The sequence below is a fragment of the Elaeis guineensis genome, chromosome 12, assembly GCF_000442705.2.
Source record: "Elaeis guineensis isolate ETL-2024a chromosome 12, EG11, whole genome shotgun sequence".
NCBI classification, from domain to species: Eukaryota; Viridiplantae; Streptophyta; class Magnoliopsida; order Arecales; family Arecaceae; genus Elaeis; species Elaeis guineensis.
In genome coordinates, this window is record NC_026004.2 from 3,918,824 (window position 1) to 3,942,803 (window position 23,980).

General features: G+C 36.4%; 1 protein-coding gene and 1 pseudogene across 4 annotated transcripts; one reads left to right on the forward strand and one right to left on the reverse strand.

Moving 5' to 3' along the window:
* The first annotated feature begins 1,112 nt into the window (after positions 1 to 1,112).
* LOC114914676 (uncharacterized) lies at positions 1,113 to 1,694 on the forward strand (annotated as a pseudogene).
* A 749-nt stretch (positions 1,695 to 2,443) lies between these two features.
* Positions 2,444 to 15,637, reverse strand: LOC105055576 (OVARIAN TUMOR DOMAIN-containing deubiquitinating enzyme 12). Of its 4 annotated transcripts, XM_073246573.1 has the most exons (12): positions 15,386 to 15,608; positions 12,023 to 12,299; positions 11,837 to 11,932; positions 11,565 to 11,734; positions 10,595 to 10,668; positions 8,821 to 8,875; positions 7,244 to 7,318; positions 7,024 to 7,097; positions 6,894 to 6,942; positions 3,781 to 3,865; positions 2,998 to 3,054; positions 2,444 to 2,760 (listed from the first exon to the last, which is right to left on the reverse strand). In XM_073246573.1, exons 2-12 carry the CDS (start codon positions 12,162 to 12,164, stop codon positions 2,699 to 2,701), a joined length of 939 nt encoding a protein of 312 aa, XP_073102674.1. In that variant the 5' UTR covers positions 12,165 to 12,299; positions 15,386 to 15,608; the 3' UTR covers positions 2,444 to 2,698. The 4 variants fall into 4 exon arrangements, with proteins under 4 accessions (XP_073102674.1, XP_019709805.2, XP_073102672.1 ...); XM_019854246.2 differs by having other exon boundaries at positions 11,837 to 12,299; positions 15,386 to 15,622; XM_073246571.1 differs by lacking the exon at positions 15,386 to 15,608 and adding an exon at positions 13,025 to 14,942 and having other exon boundaries at positions 11,837 to 12,299.
* Positions 15,638 to 23,980: the final 8,343 nt, after the last annotated feature.

The window sequence follows — 23,980 nt, forward strand, 5'->3', positions numbered from 1 at the left end:
CAAGTGTTTCTCTAGAGCCAGACCTGATCCAGACCAATAGTTTTATCCCATAAGTAATATGTATAAAGAGAAAATCATTATGCACTGTATGCGGTGCAATAAAACTAACGTGGAGTGTACCGCTCAATCATATTGAAGTACATAGCTATCATTTTTCAATGCATATTTAATACCTGCAGTTTCACTTTTTAATTTGCATCACACCCTTCGCATATCTTGTAAAATTTACTAATTATCTTTTAAACTCTATATCGTTAGCAAATTGTTTATTTTAAAGGTATTAAGGTTTATGAACTTAATATTGTTACCCTTCAACGGTTTATCCATACCCAATCTTAAACCGACGATAAAACTCTAACAATACTTGGACGCCAGGTCTCGCGAAATCTCAACTACTTGCATCTGACCCCAAAGCAACTCTTGGATCGGCAAAATTTTTGACCTAGAGCCCACCCAAGAGTATAGATATAGGTTAGCAAGTACCCATCTCAATCCAACTTGGCAATACACTTAGGGGGTGTTTGGTTGGGGGGAGTGAGGGTCTCGAATCGGAATCAAAATGGGTGACTCTCATTCCAACCGTTTGGTTGGGAGAAGTCTCATTTTGATTTCTATTCTGGGGTGGAATGAGAATGGCTCAATCTATATAGAACTCAATCCTTACTCTTTTATATGGATTCAATTTTCTATTCTAATTCCGATTCTGATCATAAATCAAACGTTTCGAGGGATTTGACCATTCCGATTTCGGTTCTAAGCCATTCCAATTCTCATTCCCATTCTGATTCTGGTTGCGAACCAAACATCTCCTTAATTAACAAAAATTTTGTAAGTCCCCATATGCTGTTCTTTTGTACTTATCATATAGAATAGCTTGTGTCTACATACAACTAAGGTTGTTAACAAATCAGACACGATCGAACACGTCACTATTTGGGATCGACTGTTACGAACTACTATTTAGTTCATATTCGATTCGGATTCAAATGTATTCGAGAAAATTTTGTTTGAGATCGATTTCGTTAAGCTCGTTATGTCCGAATTAGGCTCAAGTTTAGCTTGTCTAGAATAACATAGAAAATAAATATTTGAAAAAATTTAAAAAAAAAATCATGCTGACTCTGTGCAAGACGATCGTTCATATCTTGCTGGGCTTTTTCGACCACTCCATCGAACGCCTGAATCCTCCCTACCTCTGTCGAAATATCTCCTCCCCCAACATCGACGGCCTGTGCTTCCTCGTCGGAGACACCTTCAAGCCATCGAACATCGTCGAGTCCTCCGCTGTTGGCCCCACAAGGAAGCCACCGCATCGAACCGACCTCAACGCCTGTAGCTTCTATGACCCCGACCCCAACCACGATAACCTCCACCTCTGCATCGAAAACCTCGGATCCGAAAGCTGTGACGATGGTGGATTCAGGATCGAAGAGATCGGAGGATAGACACCAAAGGAGAATGATCAAAGACTGAAGATGCAACCGTGGGGGAGGAGGAGGCCGCCATGGTGATGGAGGACGGAGGTGAAGTTTCCGCTGCTATGACTAGTGGGGTGGGATGGACGGCAGAACCGATTCATGTATGTAGTGTGAGAAGATAGTAGAATCGTACTCACGAAGATCCGGATTGAGCAATCAAAGATCTTCCACACCTCTAGCCGCGAAGAGAGATGGAGAGGTCGAGGGATGAAATGAAATAAGACTATTTGAGAGTTAGAATTTGAGTGTAAAAGAGTATATATAAACTAGGGTTAATTGATCAATTGATCATCACCGTTGGATCATTGATCCAACGATGATAAACAAGACCTCCTTCAGCTACGGAATCAATGATCCGATGGTGATTATTAAAGTTTATATATATAATATTTTAATATACAATATATATATTTAAAAAATATTAAAAATTTATAAAAAAATAAATATATTAATATAATATATATATAATATATATAATATATAATATATTTATTTATTTTATCGAACTTTTATCGATCCGAATATGATCGAATAAAAATTTATTCTAATTTAAATCGTTAAGATATCGATTTTAAAAATTTTATTTATATTTTATCTTATAATTTAACAAATGGATCGAATATAATTTAAAAATAATTTAAAAATTTTAAATAAATCAAACAATGAACTAGACTGACAGTCCTACATACAACCACACCTCAACTGACGGCACAACGCAGGCTACAACAGATCCCAAGACTTACGGGCATGCTTTACCATTACGCGCACCCCACCACATCCTTTCTTTCAAAGAAAAAGGATGTTCACCCAAAAAAAAAAAAAGAAAAGGATGCCGTCGACATTCACGTCCTCTAATCAGTCCAATCAAATGCTGACACGGAAGACATTAATTTAATCTAATACACAAGCAGCAGCAGGCTCCCAACACTGCTGAACCATATCCTAGCGTAAATGAGTACCAGGCGAACAAAAAGAACAAGCATTTTTATCTGGTATTATATAGATAAATATAGCAAAGAAATATTGGATAAGAAAAAGGAATGTCCAGACCACAACCCACAGGGAATGTACATGCAAATGTGAATCAAAAGGGTGGATAGCGCAGGGATCATGCCCTATCTTGCAATGTGCTTCACCCGCTACATCACTCAAGACGGAAATAGCTTGCTCTGAGAATCTCTCTAGAAACAAGAGATGTAAGTGAAGGCAGACTCGCACTCCTAATGCTTGTTTCCAAAGTGCCACCACCTTTTCTTCTTCTTGGTTTCCGATGTTGGTAGATCTGCACAGCCAAAGAAGAAAATTAAAAACATGCTTTAGACGCCATGCAATTTGAACCAGATCAATAGTTTTGGACCCAGTCCAAATGATTCTCCAGAGATTTTGATCACACTCGGATGTAGGTAGAAATATGATGACTGAAAATGTGAATAATCTCAAGGTTCTCAGTGCTGGCAAAAGCGTCAAGTGATAGAAGGGCAGATGTAGCAGTTAGACATAGAGAGCATCCTTTACTTACCCCCTTCAGGATAAATGGAATTGTAGTGCACCTCAGCCCAAAAGCTCAAGAATATTACTGCCGAACAGAGGGGAAGTTAATATCGCAGTAAACAGCCAAGCAAGTGAAGGGAACTAACTATTTTCACTCCATAATTCCAATACTGAAATGATTGAGTTGTCCATATGCATACATGATTACATTAAATCAAATCAATATTCTTGGTTAAGAAAAATCTTGGAGCCATTTGCACGACAGAACGTTATGACAAACTGGGCTTGTATTGAACAAGTAGTCAGACCTCTTAACATACACACAAGAAGCTCATAAAGCCACAGTCATACATATACACTGCAGGATGGCAAATAGCAATTCACATCCATCCTTTAACAATGAGTTTATAAAATCCTGACATGTTGTTCCAATAGCTCCATTGCGTGCATTGCAAGCATGTACCACAACACTCACGGGACGCATTATTAAATGTCATTCCAGTGAAGGAATAAAGATGGCAGCAAATTTTCAGTTTCTATGAGCTGCATAGATTGCTGATAAAGCCCCAGAATTGCCACTACACTCATAAGAAATCAGTGTTTTGATAGTTAAAGGAAATATCGAATGGACCAAGCCAGACTAGTAATTGCCACCAGGAATGCTTACAGAAAGTCGAGCAATTAAAAAACCAGGTTCCACTTAATTGCAATCAGTTTAGAATTACTTGTTAAAGGTTCACTATTAGTTTAATGAAACTCCCAATGCAGAAGAAATATGATAAAAAAACTACAAGCAAGCATTTGTTCATACCTCGTTTAGATTTCTGCACATTTGGCAGAATCTCAATATAGCAGGTATCCTTGAATGATGTTATAACAAAAATTTTAACGCCGTACTGCATAAGATCAATAAAAACAGATCATCACTAAAAAACCATTTTTTTACATATAAAAGATGGTGATCACCGTGCTCTGCGTCATGAAATATCAAGGGAAACTGTTTACTCATAAACTTACAGGTAAAAAGCATACTCAACTAACATTTGAGTAATGCAACATGGAAAAATATCAAAAGAAGCATGAAACAACCGACATAAGATAGAACAAGTATGCTGATAACAATCCCTAAGTAAAAGGTCAGAGCATAAGAGAGAGATAATGTTCATATTACAGAACCGACCCTTTCAGCCTTTCCATTCATCAACATTGCATTCATCATTCAATATACAAGTTTGCCTAGTTTGTTTTTATGGCTGAAGCTCAATATCCAGCCAGTGCAAAAGGTGGATTAGATCACCAACAGACATGAGTCATTATGACACCCACTCAACCGAACAAGAACATTCATAGACTCAAAGAGGCATTCATCTAACTGCACTTTCAAAATGTCTCGTGTCATGCAGTTTTTGCTCTATCTAATAAGCTAAAATGAAATAGCAATATGTAATTCCAATAAAACAGTTCCAACACATGCGTTTTGCCACGTTACAATGGGATATAGCATATAAGATCTCCTGGATGTGTCCCAAAACACAGATATCTTCTAACAGAGAAGTGATCACTCTCAGATTTATCATAAGTTCAGGGAGATGAAAGCAGATGTCATCAAATAATAGGTTTGAAGCCTAGTACAAATATTGGTAGTAAATAATGCACGCAGCTGGGCCTTAAAGCATACACCACAAGAAAGTACAAGCTTGACAAGATATAGAACTATGGCAACGTAAGAAGATTGCAAAGAACTGCCAAGCCCGTGTCTAAATCAAAAATTTCATCAACACATATTGATGCTATTAAGTATTGATTTTTTAAGCAAACAATGCAAATAAAGGACAAAGGAAAATTGTATTCATAGAGTTAAATAACCAAAAGCCAATCAAAATAGCGTCAAAAGTTCATATCACCTTTATTAAAAGCTCAACATGAGATAGAAGAACAAGCTAGCTAGGATGCAAGACAATCATGACGTGCCAACTCAGGAAAAGGATCAAACATGCACAGAAGGTGAAAATGTTTACTCCATGAAGTCTAAAACAAACCTAGCCAAAATGCAAGGAAAAGCACCTCCTGATGGATTGAAACACCAAAATCCCAATAATGCTATAAGCACTTCAAACCGAAAAACGAGGGTGGTTGAAAGTTGCAAAATGAAAGGATACCAATAGAAGCTGTCGACGAAGTCTCCAAGAGAGTTCTCCAAGACAATTTAATAGACCCCAAAGTCCATGAAAAAAGTAGAGACCACAAATATCAACAAAGCCAAGTAACAATTATGCAAGCAGGCCAACATCTGTTAGTACAGTTGGTTGGCACCTCATCCCCAAGGGCTTGCCTTTAGGAGGTCCAGGATTCAAATCCTGGGTGTTGCTCAGAAAAAAAAGGCAAGCCAGAGAATTTGAGAGATGCAAGAAAGGCAAAAATGATTCTATTCAATATTTGATGAAGCAAGAAATGCAAGTCATAAAATATCAAAAACTGCTCATTTTGAGGATTTGGCTATTGATAAAGAAATTTTTTTTTAAAAAAAAAAAAGCACAATCAGATCAGATTAGAACAATCTTAGTTCATAAAAAATAATGGCTAGCAGTTCTTTCATAATCTTTCTTCAGGGAGAGAACCCTTGACAAATAACCCAACAAAAACCTAACCAGCAATACATCTTACCTCGAAGCAAGGTATGAAGTAAAAAAGATCAAACTTTCTTTAGCAACATGAACTTCCATTTAAAGGGACTAACACTAAGTAAAGAGCACTCCCAGTGAAAATGGTGGAATGTGCATCAGCTCCAATGGTATTGAATTCTTGATGTTAGTCTTGTGCATTGCCATCCAGTGACAAACAAGTGCTAAACAAAACCTACTGTTCTAAATTATTTGTCAAATCTCATTGATTAGTTACTATGTGGTATTAGCTAGAGACCCAAGACTGAGTCTATAATAATAAAGGATAACCAAAACAAGCTCATAAGGTTTAATTCGGTCCAGAGAACTAATTCAATAATCAAGGGCAATGGTTCACTTGATCCTATCAATAATTCAGCAGAGGGATGCCAATAGGCTAATTTACAGGCCTATCTTCGTAGTCATACAACAGGTCACTGGATCAAGCCTATTCAAAATCTTGTGAATCTCTATCCAGATCCGGCTCACTAACATCTGAAGTCCAGCTTCAGGTGACAAAAATAAAAGCTCGTCAACAAACCTAGGATAATGACGATATAAGACTGCTCAAAAATGCCCCCAACATTGATCATTGATTTGCAAGCATCACTAATATTGACAGCATGGAAAGAAAACTGATCAAGAATTTCTGATCATAATGTCTCATTCACAATTGATCCAGATATATGGTTATAAAAAGTCAGACCATGCAGGCAGGTTGGGATGTGCTTCCAGAAACCACGTCCACCTTTTCAACATCCATACCTTGTATGGGCTATTAAATCACAAACATAAGCAAAACCAAACTGTAAAAATATTATTTTAACAATTTATTCTTCCTTTTAATGGCTAATTAAGCTTATCTCAATTAAGTCCACCTGTTTAAAGGTAAACTAGCAAAAAGGAAAAGAACCTGTCATTTTACATCTCAAATTTGTGTGCATGTGAAAGGATGGGGAATCCCAATAAATTCTATAAAATAATCCTGCGAAAGTTTCCAAAACCGATTTATGTAATTGCCATGTTATTGCACTTCATTCTCGTCACAAATAGAATATACAGCTTAGGATCCAACTGTTCTCTTGGAGAAGCTCCTGACTCCACAAATCTACACCCAACATTATCATAAAAGCTAAGATATCCATAATATAGTAAGCCATCAAATTAAGTGAAACATGTAGTACTGACCAGAAACATTAAAAGCCAAACAAGATATTAACAGAAAAGAAAAGAAAAAATAAGGGAAGAAGGAAAGAAAACATACTGAATCTGCAGCAGCCTGTAACGTGACATGATCACCCCATTCCCCACTCCTGTTATTCACGTTAATATGAAAATATTACACGCTTATGCGTTTCAAAATGGCATCATGTATGACAAGATACAGAGCATACTTAGAAAGCTTTTTCAAATAGTCACCATATGCCATGGGAACATATCCCTCGTAGATCTCAGGGTGAGACTTCAGCTGGAAAATGAAACAAAAATACATGGATTCATTAAGCATGTAAAATGCAGATCAACATAAAAACGAAAAAACAAGATACTCAAGCAATATCAAAAGATGAAGATCAACAGAAATTTTAATAATGATACTAGCATTAAAGGACAAACCTGATTAACAACTTGCTGCCTCACAAACTTGTGGTGTTCAGGGGTACGGTAAAATTGATCAGACAGAGCTCGAAACTGTGAAAGACATTAAATTCAAATTTGTTATTTCCAATGATAAGAAGAAAAGGTAAAGAGCATGCATGCATGTGTATAAAAAGCCTTGTTCCTTTTTAGCTATCTTTACAGCTATTTTGGAACATATGCTTGCACAAGTGCAAACAGATGAGGCCACCCAATCTAAGCTGGTTAAATCCAATTCAGATGATGCAAGCCTTTTCAGAAGCTTCCCGTGTTTCTATCTCCTTCTAACAAATTGGGGAGCAACAAGATAAAATGGAAGCGTGTGAGAAAAATATTCAGCATCAGACTCCAAAATCTAGTAAGTTAGAAGCATGCATACTCTTTTACATTCTATTGCATTTAAAAGATGTACTTCTCTTCTCATGTCAAAAGTTTAATTTATTTTGGAAAATTCTGGACTCCTTTTATGGTCATTGCTTAATTCAATTGACCATGCATGCATATCAGATTTGATATTTGAATTTTATGCTAATTATTTTATTTACTATGCATTAAACTTGAAAAATGATTGTATTAAAAATTTTAAAAATGTGATATAACTTTTATATGAGTCATAAATTAAAATGCGCATGAATCCTATAGATATCAAATCTAAGCATGTCGAGCTTAACCAACAAAAACATAAGGTCGTGTTTTGGAGACAATTTTTTTTCTCTAGATTTTTCCTATTCTCTCAATATTTAATTTTGATGAGTTTCATGTATGTTTGGAGAGGATGAGCCTTGGCACAACGATTTTCTGACCTAGAGGTCACAAGTCCAAAATATGGAAATAGCCACTCCACATGCAGGGGTAAGGCTGCATACATCCGACCCTCCCTAGACCATACAATGGCGGGACCCTCATGCACTAGGCTGCCCTTAACAGTTTCATGTATGTTTATCGCATTCATTACACTTATCCAAATTATGACATATAAACTGTTGCCAACAGTTTACCAGCCAGAACAATTTAATGATTCATACATGGGTATATACCTGACAGTGGACACATTAAGATGGCACTACGCAAGATCTGAACCCAAAACCATTGCAAAGTGGGTGAATTTGAAATCAGCCAATAAAAGATCATATCAACATTTCATAAGCTGACTATGGATTTCAGTTTTCAGCTATCCAAACCGGTAGATAATCAAAATGCACTACGCTATTTATTACCAAATACAGAGTAAGAAATTAACTGATGTGAGAAATTAGTTACATAAACAAAATAATAGTGTGGACATATCAATTCTCATACAATGTTATTACTAATAGAAACATATTAGGAGAGAAACCAAAAATAGCACAGTAAGACCACAAGACACTATAGTAGCAGCTGTCCTCCTGAAACCTGAGTTGACAAACTGAAGAATGAGACTAATCATTCGCCGAACAGAATTTACATATTAGCTGCAATCGACAAGCTTATGTCCTAAATAGTTTCTTCTGTACACATCTATGTTGTTTAATTTGAAGGAAAAGGAGAAAAGAAAAGAGATCCATCACGCAACTAACCTGACAGTTACCATCTCCTTGAACCTTTAGCTCAACCAAATCATACAGTTGCAACCTGTAGTGTATAGCAATCAGACAATCATATACAGAAAAATTTACAACATTAGAATACAATTTAACACATGTAGATAATGTACTAATGAATAACTATAACCATCAAGCCTTGCACCAAAAATTTAGGTCAGCTTTATGAATCCTTAATAGCCAGTCATTGTATCAAGGGCAATTAAGGTATGTGTGTGTGTGTGTGTGTGTGTGGAGAGAGAGAGAGAGAGAGAGAGAGAGAGCAAGACTAGGATATACCTGAGTGAATCTCCACTTAGATATGGTGAAGTCCAGATTGGACGATAGGGATCCCACATAGATGATTCAAGTCATTAGATATGATCAATTATCTATAAATTACTTACATACCAAAAATCATATGATTGGAGATGCCTATGTTATGTATCAAGAGCTCTAAAATACATATTCTAAATGATACTAAATTATGTATGTTTTATTGATCACTTAATACATAGGCTAGGGGCTCCAAATTACATGATTTTTAATATGTCAGTAGTTTGAAGGTAGTAGATCACATCTAATGGCTCGAATCACCGATGTGAGATCCTCATCATCCAATGTAGATCTAATCGGATTGGAGTGGAGATCTACTTAAGTGTAGCCAAGTCTAGTTATATATTAGAGCTGATCATTGGTCGGACTTGGGCACAAACAATGTCAAATTTTGAATAGGCCTGGTCCAAAGTCCGACCAAAAATGAATATCTTTGGGCTCAAGTCTCGACCCATGATCGGCTATATTATATGTAGGGCTGAAACCAGATCGAATATGGATCGGATAGCAGTATATCCATATCCATATTTATTTTATTTGATGAATATAAATATAGATACAGATATTAATCGGATGCAAAAATTCATATCATATTTGTTTTAGACGGACACGGATTCAAATTAGATACTAAAAGTATGGATATAAGTTAGATAATTAAACTTTATAACTATAAAATCAAAGATATTACTAAGTAGATGGTAAATTAAATTAATAGCATATTAAGATGATTATATATATATATATATATTTCTTTAAAAGATAATGAGTGCTATATAAAATTAAATAGAGCTACAAATAGAATCAAAAATTCGGATACGGACCGGATAACTATCTATCCATATCCATATCTATTTTTCTTTGATGGATATGGATATGGATAGTAGTCGAATGCTCAAATTTCTATCCATATCTGGATAAATTTGGAGATGAAAATAGATTCGGATGGATATTATCCAATCTACTTTCACCCTTAACTCTATGTGTGTGTGTGTGCGTACTGATGAATTTATGCAATCTTCTACATACATTGACTAAAGTACATTACATATTCTTGATCAAGAAGGTAAAATTTATAAATGAGATAAATATATTCCAATACGAATCCATGGAAACTTCTATGTTCCTCATGTAGCTTGCTAGGAATGTTAAGCTCATAACAAAAATTATAACTTGTCAAAACCAGTGCACTTTGGAGATCAGCCACAACGAACCAATATATCAACTTTTTAACATATTATGCTGCTTCCATGGTGCAAACCTAAAGCTGCTGAAGGTTTTCATAATATGGACCAACTCGAAACATAAATAATAAAAAATCCATCCATGCGAGTCCTTGGAAACAGCTTTTGGACTACTACCGTTGTAACAGACTACCCTATCAAAGTGAGATACATCTCACAATAATCATTTGAAAGTATAGGGCTACAGGCCATACCTGTCTATAAGCCTTTGATGATCTGAAGTAGCTTCATCAACAGAAGGAATTTCTCCATTGATTCTCGGTATATGCTGCATGAACCAAATAATTTATGATGTGAGAGAGAATATGCACGCCAATTTCTTACATTTCAAGAAAATGTAAATATACATCATTCATATATGGAAAAGGTGAGAGATAATGACGATGACATATATGAAATGATGATGATTTATAAGAAAAAAATATATTTTTCATAGTTCATATTTCAGCCGATGACAGGTAAAGCTGTTAATGTGGTGTTACTATAAGGAATATAGGTGGTGGAATTCTTCAATATGGAGTGTAATAGCAAGAACCCAAAAAAAGTGATTTCTCGGGCAGTTTAAAATATCAAAGACATATAACAAGTGCCTAGATAAGCAAGGCACAAAGGGGTGTATAAAGTGTATGCATGTGTGTTGATGGTGCAGGGCTGTCATTCAGTAGAAAATGCATACCAAATGAATATTCATGTGGGTCTTCTTTGGTAAGATACCATATGTCAGTCTTGATAATAGGTAAGTCCAATTTATTTCGTTAATGAATTAGAATGGACCTTGTCCAATCCTTTCTCTCAAAGGAAAAAGATATGTAAGCCGAAGGGCATCATTTTACCAATATGCCATTAACCAGAACAACCAGCCGATCAGCAAAAAATAATCAGATCAATTTCTATTGTCAATGCTATGCCGAATGCTTTCATCCATATCCACTCTAGTTGCATATATGCTAGAACCTGAAACTAAGAGCTAAGCTCAACAGCTTATTTTCATGGTTTCACCTAAGCAATAGGAGTAATGCATTGACCGAAGAATTTTCATATTACAAGAGAGTAGGACATTTTCTGATCCCCCACAACATTTTCCAAAGGAAATATTTCTCTAATCTACCAGTGATTTAGTTATATATCTGATAATGTGAGCTTCAAAAGTATGCATAAACTTACAGGAATGGGAACCATCTGATTCAACCTCTTGCCTACTTCACCATCTATGTCAGAAAAGTCATCTGTGAGCTCTAATGACCAATCCTCCCCTTCATATGAGTATTCCCCAGGACTTGAACATGAACTGGAGGGTTCCATCTCATCTGCCTCTTCCTGACCATCTTCATTCCCTACATAAAAATGGAATACACAATAACAAAAACGGAGCACAGAGATAGGAAATGAGAGAAAAAATGGACAATTGAACAAGAAAATTCTCATCATCTGCTTGCCTGAACTATAGTTTCTCATTGATGGACCAAACCAATCTTGTGCCAGAACAGATGCTTGCAAATGTTCTTCATCTGCATGCGAAGGTCCAGTTGCTTCTGCAACAGCAAGTTGTGAAAATTCTTCTTGAAGAGCATGTGCAATAATCTCATCATTCTCTATAGTAGTACGGTCTGTGCCAGTATTACCTTCTCCGACATAACAGCTATCATAAAAGCTGGCATCATGTTGAGTAATTCCTCCACAATACCCAGTGTTTGAAAATGGATCACCATGAAGAATATCAAGACCCCAACAGAGAACGTCAGAATCTTGCTCGTACATAATCATCAGCTATAAATACTTCCCTAGCAGAATACTGTGCCAGCAACAAGAATCCTGAATATCTCGACTTGCACGGTTATCTTACTGTAGCTTGAGAAGATGTTTTACAGGTAGCATAAAATCATCCCTGACAGTCATTCCCTGAACATACATGAAATTAGCCTCACCGGATTGGCAAGTGAAATATAGATAAAATCACCAACCACATGAAGAAGAATTCAAATGATCATATCAGAAACTAAAAAGAAATAGATAGAAACAAGACTGACAAAGATGAAATAAAAGTAAATCAAGAGAATGATCAAAATTTCATACTTCAGGAAAAAAAGGTACCTCCAATATTACTATTATATCACATTCTTATGAGCTGATATTTTTGACATATTCTACAATATATTATTGGAACTTAAAAGAAGAATATATTGATTATAAAACAGCAAAAATTTACTTACAAGCATTGCAGTTTGAGAAAGTAGTTCAGCCTTTTTAGATATATTAACTACTAATGTGACTACATGATGGACAATAACTACAATTTGGTTGAAAGCTGGCATCAATCATGTAAGGTTCAATTCAAGGCCAGATGAAGAAGATTAAAACTAGATGATATAGACTTCCAGTTAAGAGTTTAAATGTTAAATCCAGTAGGAAAAAGCGGACATTATGATGAGATGGTCAGCAGAAAGGTTTATTCTTCAGAATACAGATAACTTCATACATATTGAAAAAGGATAAGTTCAGTTATGCCCTTCACAATTTAAAAAATAACAATAATAAAGCACTATACATTAAAATCATAATTCAAAATAATCTGCTCAGATTGCCAATTACAGCAATCAGAATATCCTAAAGGATGGTCGACCCACCACTTCACTCTGAACAGTCTTATTTCCTGCTTATACTTGGAAAAGAGTGCCACATGCAAGAGGCACCAGATCCAATTCTAAGCCCCCCGTCTACCATCCACCCCATATTGCAATGGTAATATGTGGAAAAATAATCAAAAGGAGACTTCTAAAATCACAAGAACAAGCTCCGCTGCAGTCAAAGGATTATAAAAGGATGTCCGCCAAACATAAGAAGATCCAGAACTAGGTTTCACCAGGAAGGAAAGTACAAGTGTTCTTGTCCAATTTGGGTTGACGCAAGAAAATCTAGTTTAGAAAGCACAATTTGATAAAACAGGACTCCAGGTTTGGTGCTGATGAGTACAATGAACTATGCATGTCGCTCAGAGCCCTCACAAGCCAGGGTCAATGACAAAAATATCTGGGCACACTTTACTATAGAGCTAATAGCCCCTCATGTGGGCCTCCTGCTTGAATGCCTGAACTTTTCTAAAGTGCTGAATATAAAGATGGGGCAACTAATGACTTGTTGAACAATCAATCACACTATGTCAGTCATCTGATTCTGTATGTTCCAACATAAGCAAGGGACTTGACAAATGACAAAATAGAGAAAACTTCCAAGAATTCACAAACATGCAGCAACAAATTGGAAGATAATCTGTGTGCCCATTTTGCACAATTTCCTTGGCCTCACTTATGCTGACTTGGAAATTTAACATTCAACCACTCCTTGTTTGATACCAGTTCCAGCAAGTCACACCACTCCCCTCATGCCACGTGGCTGGATGAACTTTCATATGCACAACACAAGCCCCTCCTAGCATGTAGATAGATATATAAAAAGGAGACAAATCTTTCATGAATGTCATATTAGTAGGTCATTTATCCACATTTGACTGCCAAAATATAATTGGTTATCCTTTTAACTGTTTTGTGGAAATTCTTCTTTGCAGTCTTAAAAGGTTCTAGATGATTGGAAACAAAAAAATGTCAAAATTAGCAGGATTAATGAAGATCAAATTTGGATTTAGGGAATTCAAGACTTCAGCATATTGTAGGCCTAATGGTTATTGCTCATAGCTTCTATCTGCATGATTCTAGTAAAGATTATGGATCATGAACTCTATAATGCTCTTAAAACACAGCTGCACATATTACCAGGTAGGAAATGTGACAAAAGTAAATGCTAGTCATCATGAAATATAGCCCGAGCAAAACAAGAGCATGCAAAAGAAGCAAAAATCTCTCTACAGAATGTGGTCTGCGGCTGGAGATGAGCCAAATTCAAGCAACGCAGACATTGCTCAAGCTCGCTCAGCAAGTTCTGTTCAATTAATTTCAAGCTAAATTTAAGCTGTTCAGGAATAGGTTTTCGAGGGCTTAACCAGTGAGAGACTGAGGTCCAGGGTTTTCACTTATGTCTAAATATTTATTAAATAATAAATAAGAATTCATTTGAAATAATACCTGAAATAATATAAATTTATATTATTTACTTATTTATATTTTGAGCTTAATCAAGCGAAGCATGAGATGGCTGAGGAAATTTTAAGCTCATTTCATCTACTAAATTTGCACCAAACACAAGATGCTCATGAATGTCCACTTGTTGGACACCAACACCCTTAAATTGGTTTGCATCAATTCCCTTTTTCCTAAAGAAAGTATGGAAATTAGACAAAAAGAGGTCGCTGATGCATCAAGAAGCAACATCTAGATTGGTTTGTCAAAGTTTGAAACAGCCAAATCACTGATTTCAATAATCGCTACTGGAATATGGAATCTGTACAAGGACTTCGATAGATAAAAGATTATAATATAGATGACAGCTTTTGGCGTCAAATAGCCACTTGATAGCCTCAAAACTAGAAGTCCAGCGATTTCAGATCACCATGAACAGGATACGTCTTTACAGATCTTCAAGATAACAAATCCTACGTAGATAGAATTAACTCAAAAAGCAAAAGATACCAAAAGCGAGCAGGTAACAATACGCTCCAACAACCAAGATTATATCATCGCACTAGTAGAAAAGAGTAAGCACTATTCTGCAATCTGATCACGTCTTGAAGTTAAATGGTACTGCAATTCAATCACAAGAACTGCATCAAATATCCAAAACAACGACAGAAAACATAAAACAAAACAAAGAGACCAGAGACGTCATCAAGAATCCGAGATTTCCGAGCTGAATCCTCCGTCAGAGACATCAAGAACAAAAAATCGAAGAACGATATCAAGACGATCCATCAAACCTCCATGATCGGGTCAACCCTAAACCATGATGATCCTTTTCAAGAAACCAAGAACACTCCACTCGCTAAAAAACAACCCAAAAGGTCTCCAATTTTTCCACGAATCGGAACCAGGACTTACTTCCTAACGAAGCGAACGACCAGATGAAGAAATCTCTCGGTTTCTTGAAACGAAGACGATCGAACGAGCGAACAAGCCAGAAAGAAATCAAAGAGAACATTAAAATAAAAAGCGACTTCGGGACGCCACGAAGGAATGAAGAGCGAGAGTGAGGAATCTCGCGCACGTTCCGGTTTTAATATGCCTGATTGGAAGCGGCGCGCAGCGTTTCGGTATCGGTCACGGATCGGGGCGTACCGCCGGGGAGCGGCGAGGCGGCCGTACGCGAATCTTCCACCGTCGGATGCGAGGGGGAGTGTACGCTAGGGATGCATCCAGGAGCGGGCACTGCGAGACGCCCTGTTTGTTTCTATCACGGGGGAATCTCCGCCCTTGGTAACCTATCTGACCGCTGTCAGTCGTGGGACCCACCTCTCCTTGGAATGAAGGGCCCGAGTCTGGCCTCATCTGACGGCAAGGGGCGGTGGGTATGTACCACTTGATCTTCATTGGACGTTTCTGATCGGAGGATCTTGTATCGTTATTGCTGCCGCTTTCCTTGGTTGGCATTTATTCCAACAACAGAGATGAGGACGTAATTTACCTCCTGGGTTGTTCAGAACTGATGAAATTTCCCTCCCCTAGGATTTCATTTGGAAGTTTTGGAATAATTGTGATGCAATTTGACTGGTCAACTGCACCATGTCACGGACGGATAGTGACCAATTTGGACTGGAATTGGTTAAGCGCACTCTACCATGATCTGGACTGGGTTAATATCTCTCAGATGGATTAGATACAAAGTTTTAAAAGAAATACTAGAATCGTATGCAAATATCTCATGCAAAATTGTTATAGATAAAACTTATCTATTTCTACATTTCAGCATTAATACACCGGATTCCACTGGAACTTACCTATTTTGCTTTCACCAATAGTTTATGTTATGTTATTAACTAATGTATAATTATCAATTGGTACAGTTGATAAAATTATTTGTCTATATCTGGCAACCTCCCTTCAGGTCTCGATGACTATGCAGAGGAAACTTTTTTTTTTTTAATATATATATATATATATATATATATATATAATAAAAAATAAAATAATTATCTATCCACGACATTATTTGTTTGTGCGAGATCAATATTTTTTGACTTATAACAACATCCAATACAGTATTACAACCATTTCTATGACGATCTCCCAAATCTCCTTCAACATTATAAATACTAATCCATACGGATTCATTATCACCATCTTGCTATCACTTTATCACAGCAGCTATTGTCAACTTTTTCACTATTCATTTAAATATTGTTAAATTTAAATCTCTGTAACGATTGTTGCAACATCAATAATCGTTGGTGGGTTGTCACTGAGGGACAAGTAATGAAATCATGCTTAGATGATGGGCAATTGCCGAGAATGACAAATGGATGTGACGTAAAATGAGGGATAGGGGTGGATGTAACCTGTTGGAAAGCTAAAGGTTAAATAAAATGCACTGTATGTCCCTATACGTATTCCAAACGCCGTGCTGATGCGGCGTCTTACTCTGGATTTTTTTTTTCTTTTTTCGATACAGACGGACGATCGTCAATCTGGTGCAAGAACAATCCCAAAATTCAAGATACACAAAATTCTATTTTGAATTTTAGTCCTCAATTCTTAATTATTGCAGATAAAATATTAGCATGCCTGATGCAAGAACAAAAATATTTACAACTTTTTCATTAAATTATTTTATATTATTTGTACCACTTGATAAATATACTGTTGTATTTATTACAACACTTCTGTTATTTGAAATGAATCAAATGCACCGTATATTTTTTTTTGAAAAAATATAGTGTATTTTGAAAATTTTAAATATATAAACAACTTAATAGAGATATCAGATGCAAAGGGCCTCCGCGGCTACACATACTGCAAGCAACAACATTAGCACTAATTCGTTCTTTACTTCATATTTCTGACAGTAATAGATATATTTATAATATTTTAAGCTTTTGTTTGTTAATAAACCACTTTGATGTCTAGAAAAAATTGAAATTTGAATCTTCAATTAATCATCTTAAATTTCTAACAGATCTTAAAACAGCTTCCTATTTGAAAAGAAAAAAGAAAGGAAGAAGAATCATATATATATATATATATATATATATATATATATATATATATATATATATCCACTTTGATGCCTAGAAAAAATTAAAATTTGAATCTTTAATTAATCATAAATTTCTAACAGATCTTAAAACAGCTTCCTATTTGAAAAGAAGAAAGAAAGGAAGAATCATATATATATGTATATATATATATATATATATATATATATATATATATATATATATATATATATATATATATATATATATATATATATATCCACTTTGATGCCTAGAAAAAATTAAAATTTGAATCTTTAATTAATCATAAATTTCTAACAGATCTTAAAACAGCTTCCTATTTGAAAAGAAGAAAGAAAGGAAGAATCATATATATATATATATATATATATGATTCTTCTTTCTTTCTTTCTTCTTTTCAAATAGAAACCTGTTTTAAAATTTGTCAGAAATATATAAATATATATATATATTTATATTTATATTTATATTTCTAACAGATCTTAAAATAGCTTCCTATTTGAAAAGAACAGATTTTAAAATAGCTTCCTATTTGAAAAGAAGAAAAAAAAAAAAAAAAAAAAATATATATATATATATATATATATATATATATATATATATTGAATGCAGCAATTTATAGAAATCAATGCTAGTGAGAATATTAACAGCCACAAGGTGCATAGATGCTGCTCATTGTGAGTTCATGGCTTGTAAGGTTTGACTTTTGAGTCAACCTATTAGGGCTCGCTTTGGCAAAGCCAAACTCACAGAGATCTCATAGGATCCACCTCAGATTTTGTTGATCTCTTGGTGTGACGTGACTAAGCAGGGTACAATATTAACCAACCATGCATTCTACCCTTGGCTTCGTCCATCAATGACAATTCACTAGACATAAACATCTTTCTACCAATTGCTAAGGCTAGCAGCTGACATTGACAACCTCATTTATCCAAATAAGAAAAGATAAGAAAAGACGATCACAATTTCAACTCCAAAAAAAACAAAGAGAGAGAGAGAGAGAAGAATAGCGTGTTCATCACTGTTTGGGCAAGCATGCATGGTTCCTTGGTCCACAGAATAGTACGAGGGATTTGGTTGCCCGCCCTGAATCCATGGCTACCTGCCCTTGGAGCTCGAAGTGACCTGAGAGAATGGAGGATATATTATCATGAAGGAAAGTAATGGAAAAGTTGGACACTTTTGAGGGGCCAACCAAAGGGATGTGGAGATTGAGATGAACAGTGCTTTTCTCCTCAACTGATAAAAACTCCACCAATAGAGCACTTTCGGCTTCTTTTCTGAAATATGGAATCTTATGTACAAACTTTCAAGTTTCTATAACATTGTACCACAGCCTCTCCTTCCCCTCTCTTCCTTTCACCAAGAGAATATTGAGATTTGAGAATATGCAAACGATTCTGGATGAAAGAAAAAGCAGCGGTCCATGTTAGAAAGTCTTTGCTTTCTTCTCTACCCAAAAGAAATAATGCAATAGCACATGCAATGTTGTGCCCGCCCTTCCTTTCACCTCATTTTCTTTTTCAGAGCAGGGATCTGCGTCTTCTGGAGTGATGCATGGTTGAGTTCAATTAATATGACTGATACACCTAGATGAAATCAGAAGTCTGGCTCAATGCATGTCTGGGACTTGACTAGGTGAATGAGCTCGATCAAAGCAGCCGGGCACAAAACAATTCATCTCTCGAGTCACTTTGCCAAACTAATAGAAGGTGACAGCTAGTGTTTAAATAGATCCTCTGGCCTATTGGTGAATTGTTTTAGGGAACAAGGATCAGACTCGCAGTCTTTTTAAGCCGTTGTATTCTCATTTTTCTCATACATCATATTATATCATCAACTCGACTCAACTCACCTAAGCCTTAATCCCAAACTCAACTCACCACGTAAATTTTTTTCTTCCATTCCGCTCTATTTGGACAAATCTCATGAAAAATGTCAAGAAATCGAGTCCTTTTTTGCTATTTTATCTTATATGATTTTTGGTCTACCTCTATCCTTCTTTTTTTCTACATGCATGTATCAAATCATTCTTCTATTTAAGTGAATCCTTCATCAATATTATACATATATAAAATCATTCTTCTTTCAATTTATTCTTGTACTAGCTCACATCATTGTGTGACTGCTACTATTTTATGACATTCATTCATCCACCAAAATTTTCAGAACCTAAAGCAATATTCTTTTGAAGCATAACTTCTCAGTTTTCAGCCATCGTCATAATAATAATAATAATAATAATAATAATAATAATAATATTATTATTATTATTATTATTATTATTATTTTCTCAGCTCAGATATCTTCACCCTCACAGATCTAAGGGTAGCTTTCTTTTATTCATGATCAAGATAAGAGTAAGAACCTCTAGAATAGGATCAAGACATTAAGTAATTCAAGGAAATTATTAGCATTTTAAAAAACATTACGATGTTCATGGAGAGAACAACACAAATCTCTATGAAATTTGTTTGCCACCTCTATCCTTCCTAGTGTTACTTACAATCATCATAAAAAAATTAGTGGACAAGATGTCAGGTTTTTCAGCAGGAATCATGCAGCACTCCTCCGGCAAATTCTTACCACATGGTCGATAGCTTAGATTTATGGCTCTAGTTGAGGTTCTTACATAATCTGGAACGACCTGGACGTAAAATCCAATAGCCACCACTGCATCGTTCAGAGTGAACTAGGAGATTTATATAATACAAGACAATTCATTTTGGCTTCAAACCTCTATACATGTAACAAATTGGACATAATGATGTTCTTTGTACAAAAAACAATGGATAACCAATCCTACCTACCAAAGCAAATATGTAACCTGCCAGTTGTCTCAATTCAGGCTCCTAGTACTCTGGGATCTAATGTAATCAAATATTTAACCTGGATAAGCAAGTAATTGGTAGGGGATCAAAGTTTTTCCTCCTTTTCTTTTTTTTTTGGTCTAAGCAATGCCAGGTTTACTTGCCACCCCAATCCAATAGATCATTTAGACACTCTTACATTGAGATTAGAAGATAGACTTCTAGTGTTTTTGTAACATCCCGGCTCAGGATCAAGCCCAAAACCCAAAAAAAAAAAAAAAAAAAACAGAGCGGAAGGAGACTCCCGAAGGGAGTCTTCTTCTTCTCCGGTGAATCCCGGATGAAAGGGGAGTCCTAGGATCACCCGAACTCTAGGGACCCCTATAAATAAGTCTCTCCCTCTCTCAGGACCCTCCACCGGTGATCTTCGAGCCCGATTTCTCTCCTTTTCTCCGAAGAAGCCGCGGCAGCCTCTTCTCGTGTTCGTCGAAAATTGAAGATCAAAGAAGCCCCTGGAGTTCAGGTAAGGGTTCAATCTTTCTTCCTCTCTCTCTTCTCTTTCTTCCCATGTTTTTAAACTCCTCACCGGCCGTCAGGATCGTCGGAAAATCCTTGAAAATAGTGAATCCTGTTTTGCTCTGTTTCGGCCGGACCTTTTCCTCTCTTTTCCGGCCACCGGCGCCGCCGGTTGCGGCGTCCCATCCCTGAGACCGGACTCCCATATGTCTCTCTTCCTTCCCTGAAAGCCTTGGCCGCCGGCGACCGGCCAATGGTCGGAGTTCTTGAAGAAAGGGGACGGATCCCCTGTTTTTCGAAAAAAAAAAAAAAAAGAGCCGCCGGCCGTTGTTGGATCTCCGGCCAGGCCGCCACCCCGCCGGAGCCCGAGCCACCGGGGGGGGGACCTCACGGTCCTCCCCTGTTTCAGCCAAGGGAGGCCGCGGGAAAATGAAAGAAGAAGAAGGAAGAAAAAGAAGAAGAAAAGAAAAAAAAAAGGGGAAAAAGAAAAGAAAAGAAAAAAAGAAAAAGAAAAAAAAAGAAAATAAGAGAAAGAAAAAAATAAAATAAAATAAAATAAGAAGAAGAAGAAGAGAGAGAATTTTCCTCTCTCTCTTTTTTTCCCTCCTTTCTCTCTCTTTTCTCTCTCCTCTCTCTACATTTTCTCTCTCTAGATTCTGTCTCTAGACTTTTCTCTCTCTTTACGGATTTTGTCTCTCTAGGATCTTTTCTTCCTCTCTGATTGCATCATGAACCCTAGAATAAACTTGAAGATGAAAATAAGATGATTTGAGATTGCTCCGAAATTCGTGCGATAGATCTGATCCCAACTGATCCTATTCGAAATTTGTAACACTTGATTCATATTGAATCATCCTGATAGGACCTCTGATGGTCTCGACCATGATTGCCTCATCTAAAGGATACGAAGATTTCTCTCTCCACTTTCTCTCTCTACTTTCTCTCTCTAGAATTTTCTCTCTCTTCATGAATTTTCTCTCTCTAGAAGTCTTATGGATCAGTGGAGGATCCAGATACATAGACAAGTCCTAATTTTGGTTAATCCTAAGAGAGATCCTCGATTTGTGTATTAGGATCAATTATCGGTAATTTTCTCCATATATGTGATTTTTATATTGATCAGGGTTATGAAGAGATGATTGTCTGTATATGATATCGAGTGGAATATCTTGTTAGAGAAATTCATAAATCAAAGAAGAACATTGACTTCTGTGTTTGGATCAGTCACCGGTAAAGGTAAGAATCCCTGTACATGATCACTATTATATATATGCTATTTTACTGTTGGTTTTGCATCATTGGTTTTGCATCGTCGGATTTGAGATCGATGAATTTATTATACCTGAGATACTGTTATTTGATTTTGAGCATGAGTATGTTATGTCAATATATATGTATCAGAGATTGATGGCATGATTATATGGATATGACATATCTGAATTGATCATAATGCAAGACAGAATTGATTGATGAATACAACACATAATGATTAAATGAAAAAAAAGAGATATATGGTATGGACTAGCCTTGTCATGTGGAACAGCCGGCCAGGAGCTTATGCCTGGGACAGCCCGTCAGGAGCTTATGCCTGGGACAGCCCCCACTGGCTTACAGGTGGATCAGCCGGCCAGGAGCTCATGCCTGGGACAGCCCGCCAGGAGCTTATGCCTGGGACAGCCTCTCACGGGCTTTGGTACGTGGGACAGCCGGCCAGGAGCTCATCCTGGGACAGTCTTGAAAGACTTTTTAAGTGGATTCGATCCGGATGATGATTGAGGTATAGATTTGGATAGTCCAGAGCCAGAAGGAAACTGTTAAAAATCATGTGATTATGAAAGGAGAAATGAAAGATAAAACATGAAACAATTGTTGAACAAAAGTGTTTCACCTGTTAATATATGATGATGCATCTATTTTGATAAGACAGAAAATTTATGAATGTTTGCATTATGCTGGACATTGAACATGAGATTTTATATTTTATTGCTTATCCTTATTTTCAGACTATATTACTATATCAGTGTGATATGGGAATTCTTACTAGGCTGTAAAGCTCACACCCCTTCATCTTTCTTTTTCTTCTCAGAGTTACAGGATGCTTATGATTGGCTATGGCTTAGATTTACGTGTGAGCAGAAGGATAAATAGAGTGTCATAGTATCTGATCAGAGAATTAAAGAAATTTAAATTATAATTATGCAAGATTTTATGAATTATATTTGAAATTAATTGTTATGGATGTTAAGATTGTAATATTTATTTTGGCCTTGCATATTCTTTAGGGCTTGCTCTAAGGAGTGTGCGGCCATCACGTATCCGACCCGGGTGTTGGGTTCGGAGCGTGACAGTTTTTCCAGCAATCATCCATCCTACAGGCGAATAGTCAATTCACAAATTGATAGCTTTAGATGGCTCTCACTTCTTGTGCTCTTCATTTTCTTAATGGAGTGATGGGGTGCAACTAGTACCTTCCCTTATTTTCTTTTTTAATCCAAAAAACATATGGATAAGAGCTACTTAGAGTAGCTTCAAATGTTTCCTGATTTTGTTCTTACTTCATTGGGTAATGGACAAATCAACTTGCACTTCTTGAGATATTTGCCTCATTATCACAATCCTTTCTGGCTGTTTCAAGCAGACCACCCCACCTATATTTGGTCTATCACCACTAGGAAGTGCTAGGTGTGACCCAAAAAAAGGGCCGGTTGGGTTTGTCGTCTGCCAATCTTCTTAGTTTGTCCATTGGAAAGATGAAAGCAAAATCTTGACCTTTTTATAATGCATATGTTCATAACTTCTAGCAGGTCTTCCTTTGCAGTGCTTTGACACCTCTGACAAGATTGGACAATAAACCATTTATTCCAGAGTCCAGAGTGTTGTTCTAATCCATGGCCCTAAAAGCATGTTCCAATTTTTCAGCGAACGCATCTTTAATGAGCCAGACTCCCATCTCTCATTGCCTGAGAAATTTGTTACAGTAGAGGCTGGTTGGTAATCCGAAAGTAGTATGCCATGCTCCCCATCATTCTTGGAAAGAAACTTTGTTGCCTTCCTATAGATATAATCCATGGTTCTCTTAGATGTATTCAGCCCATTCTAGTCTCAAAGCTTCGATTACCCAGATCATCTTTCCA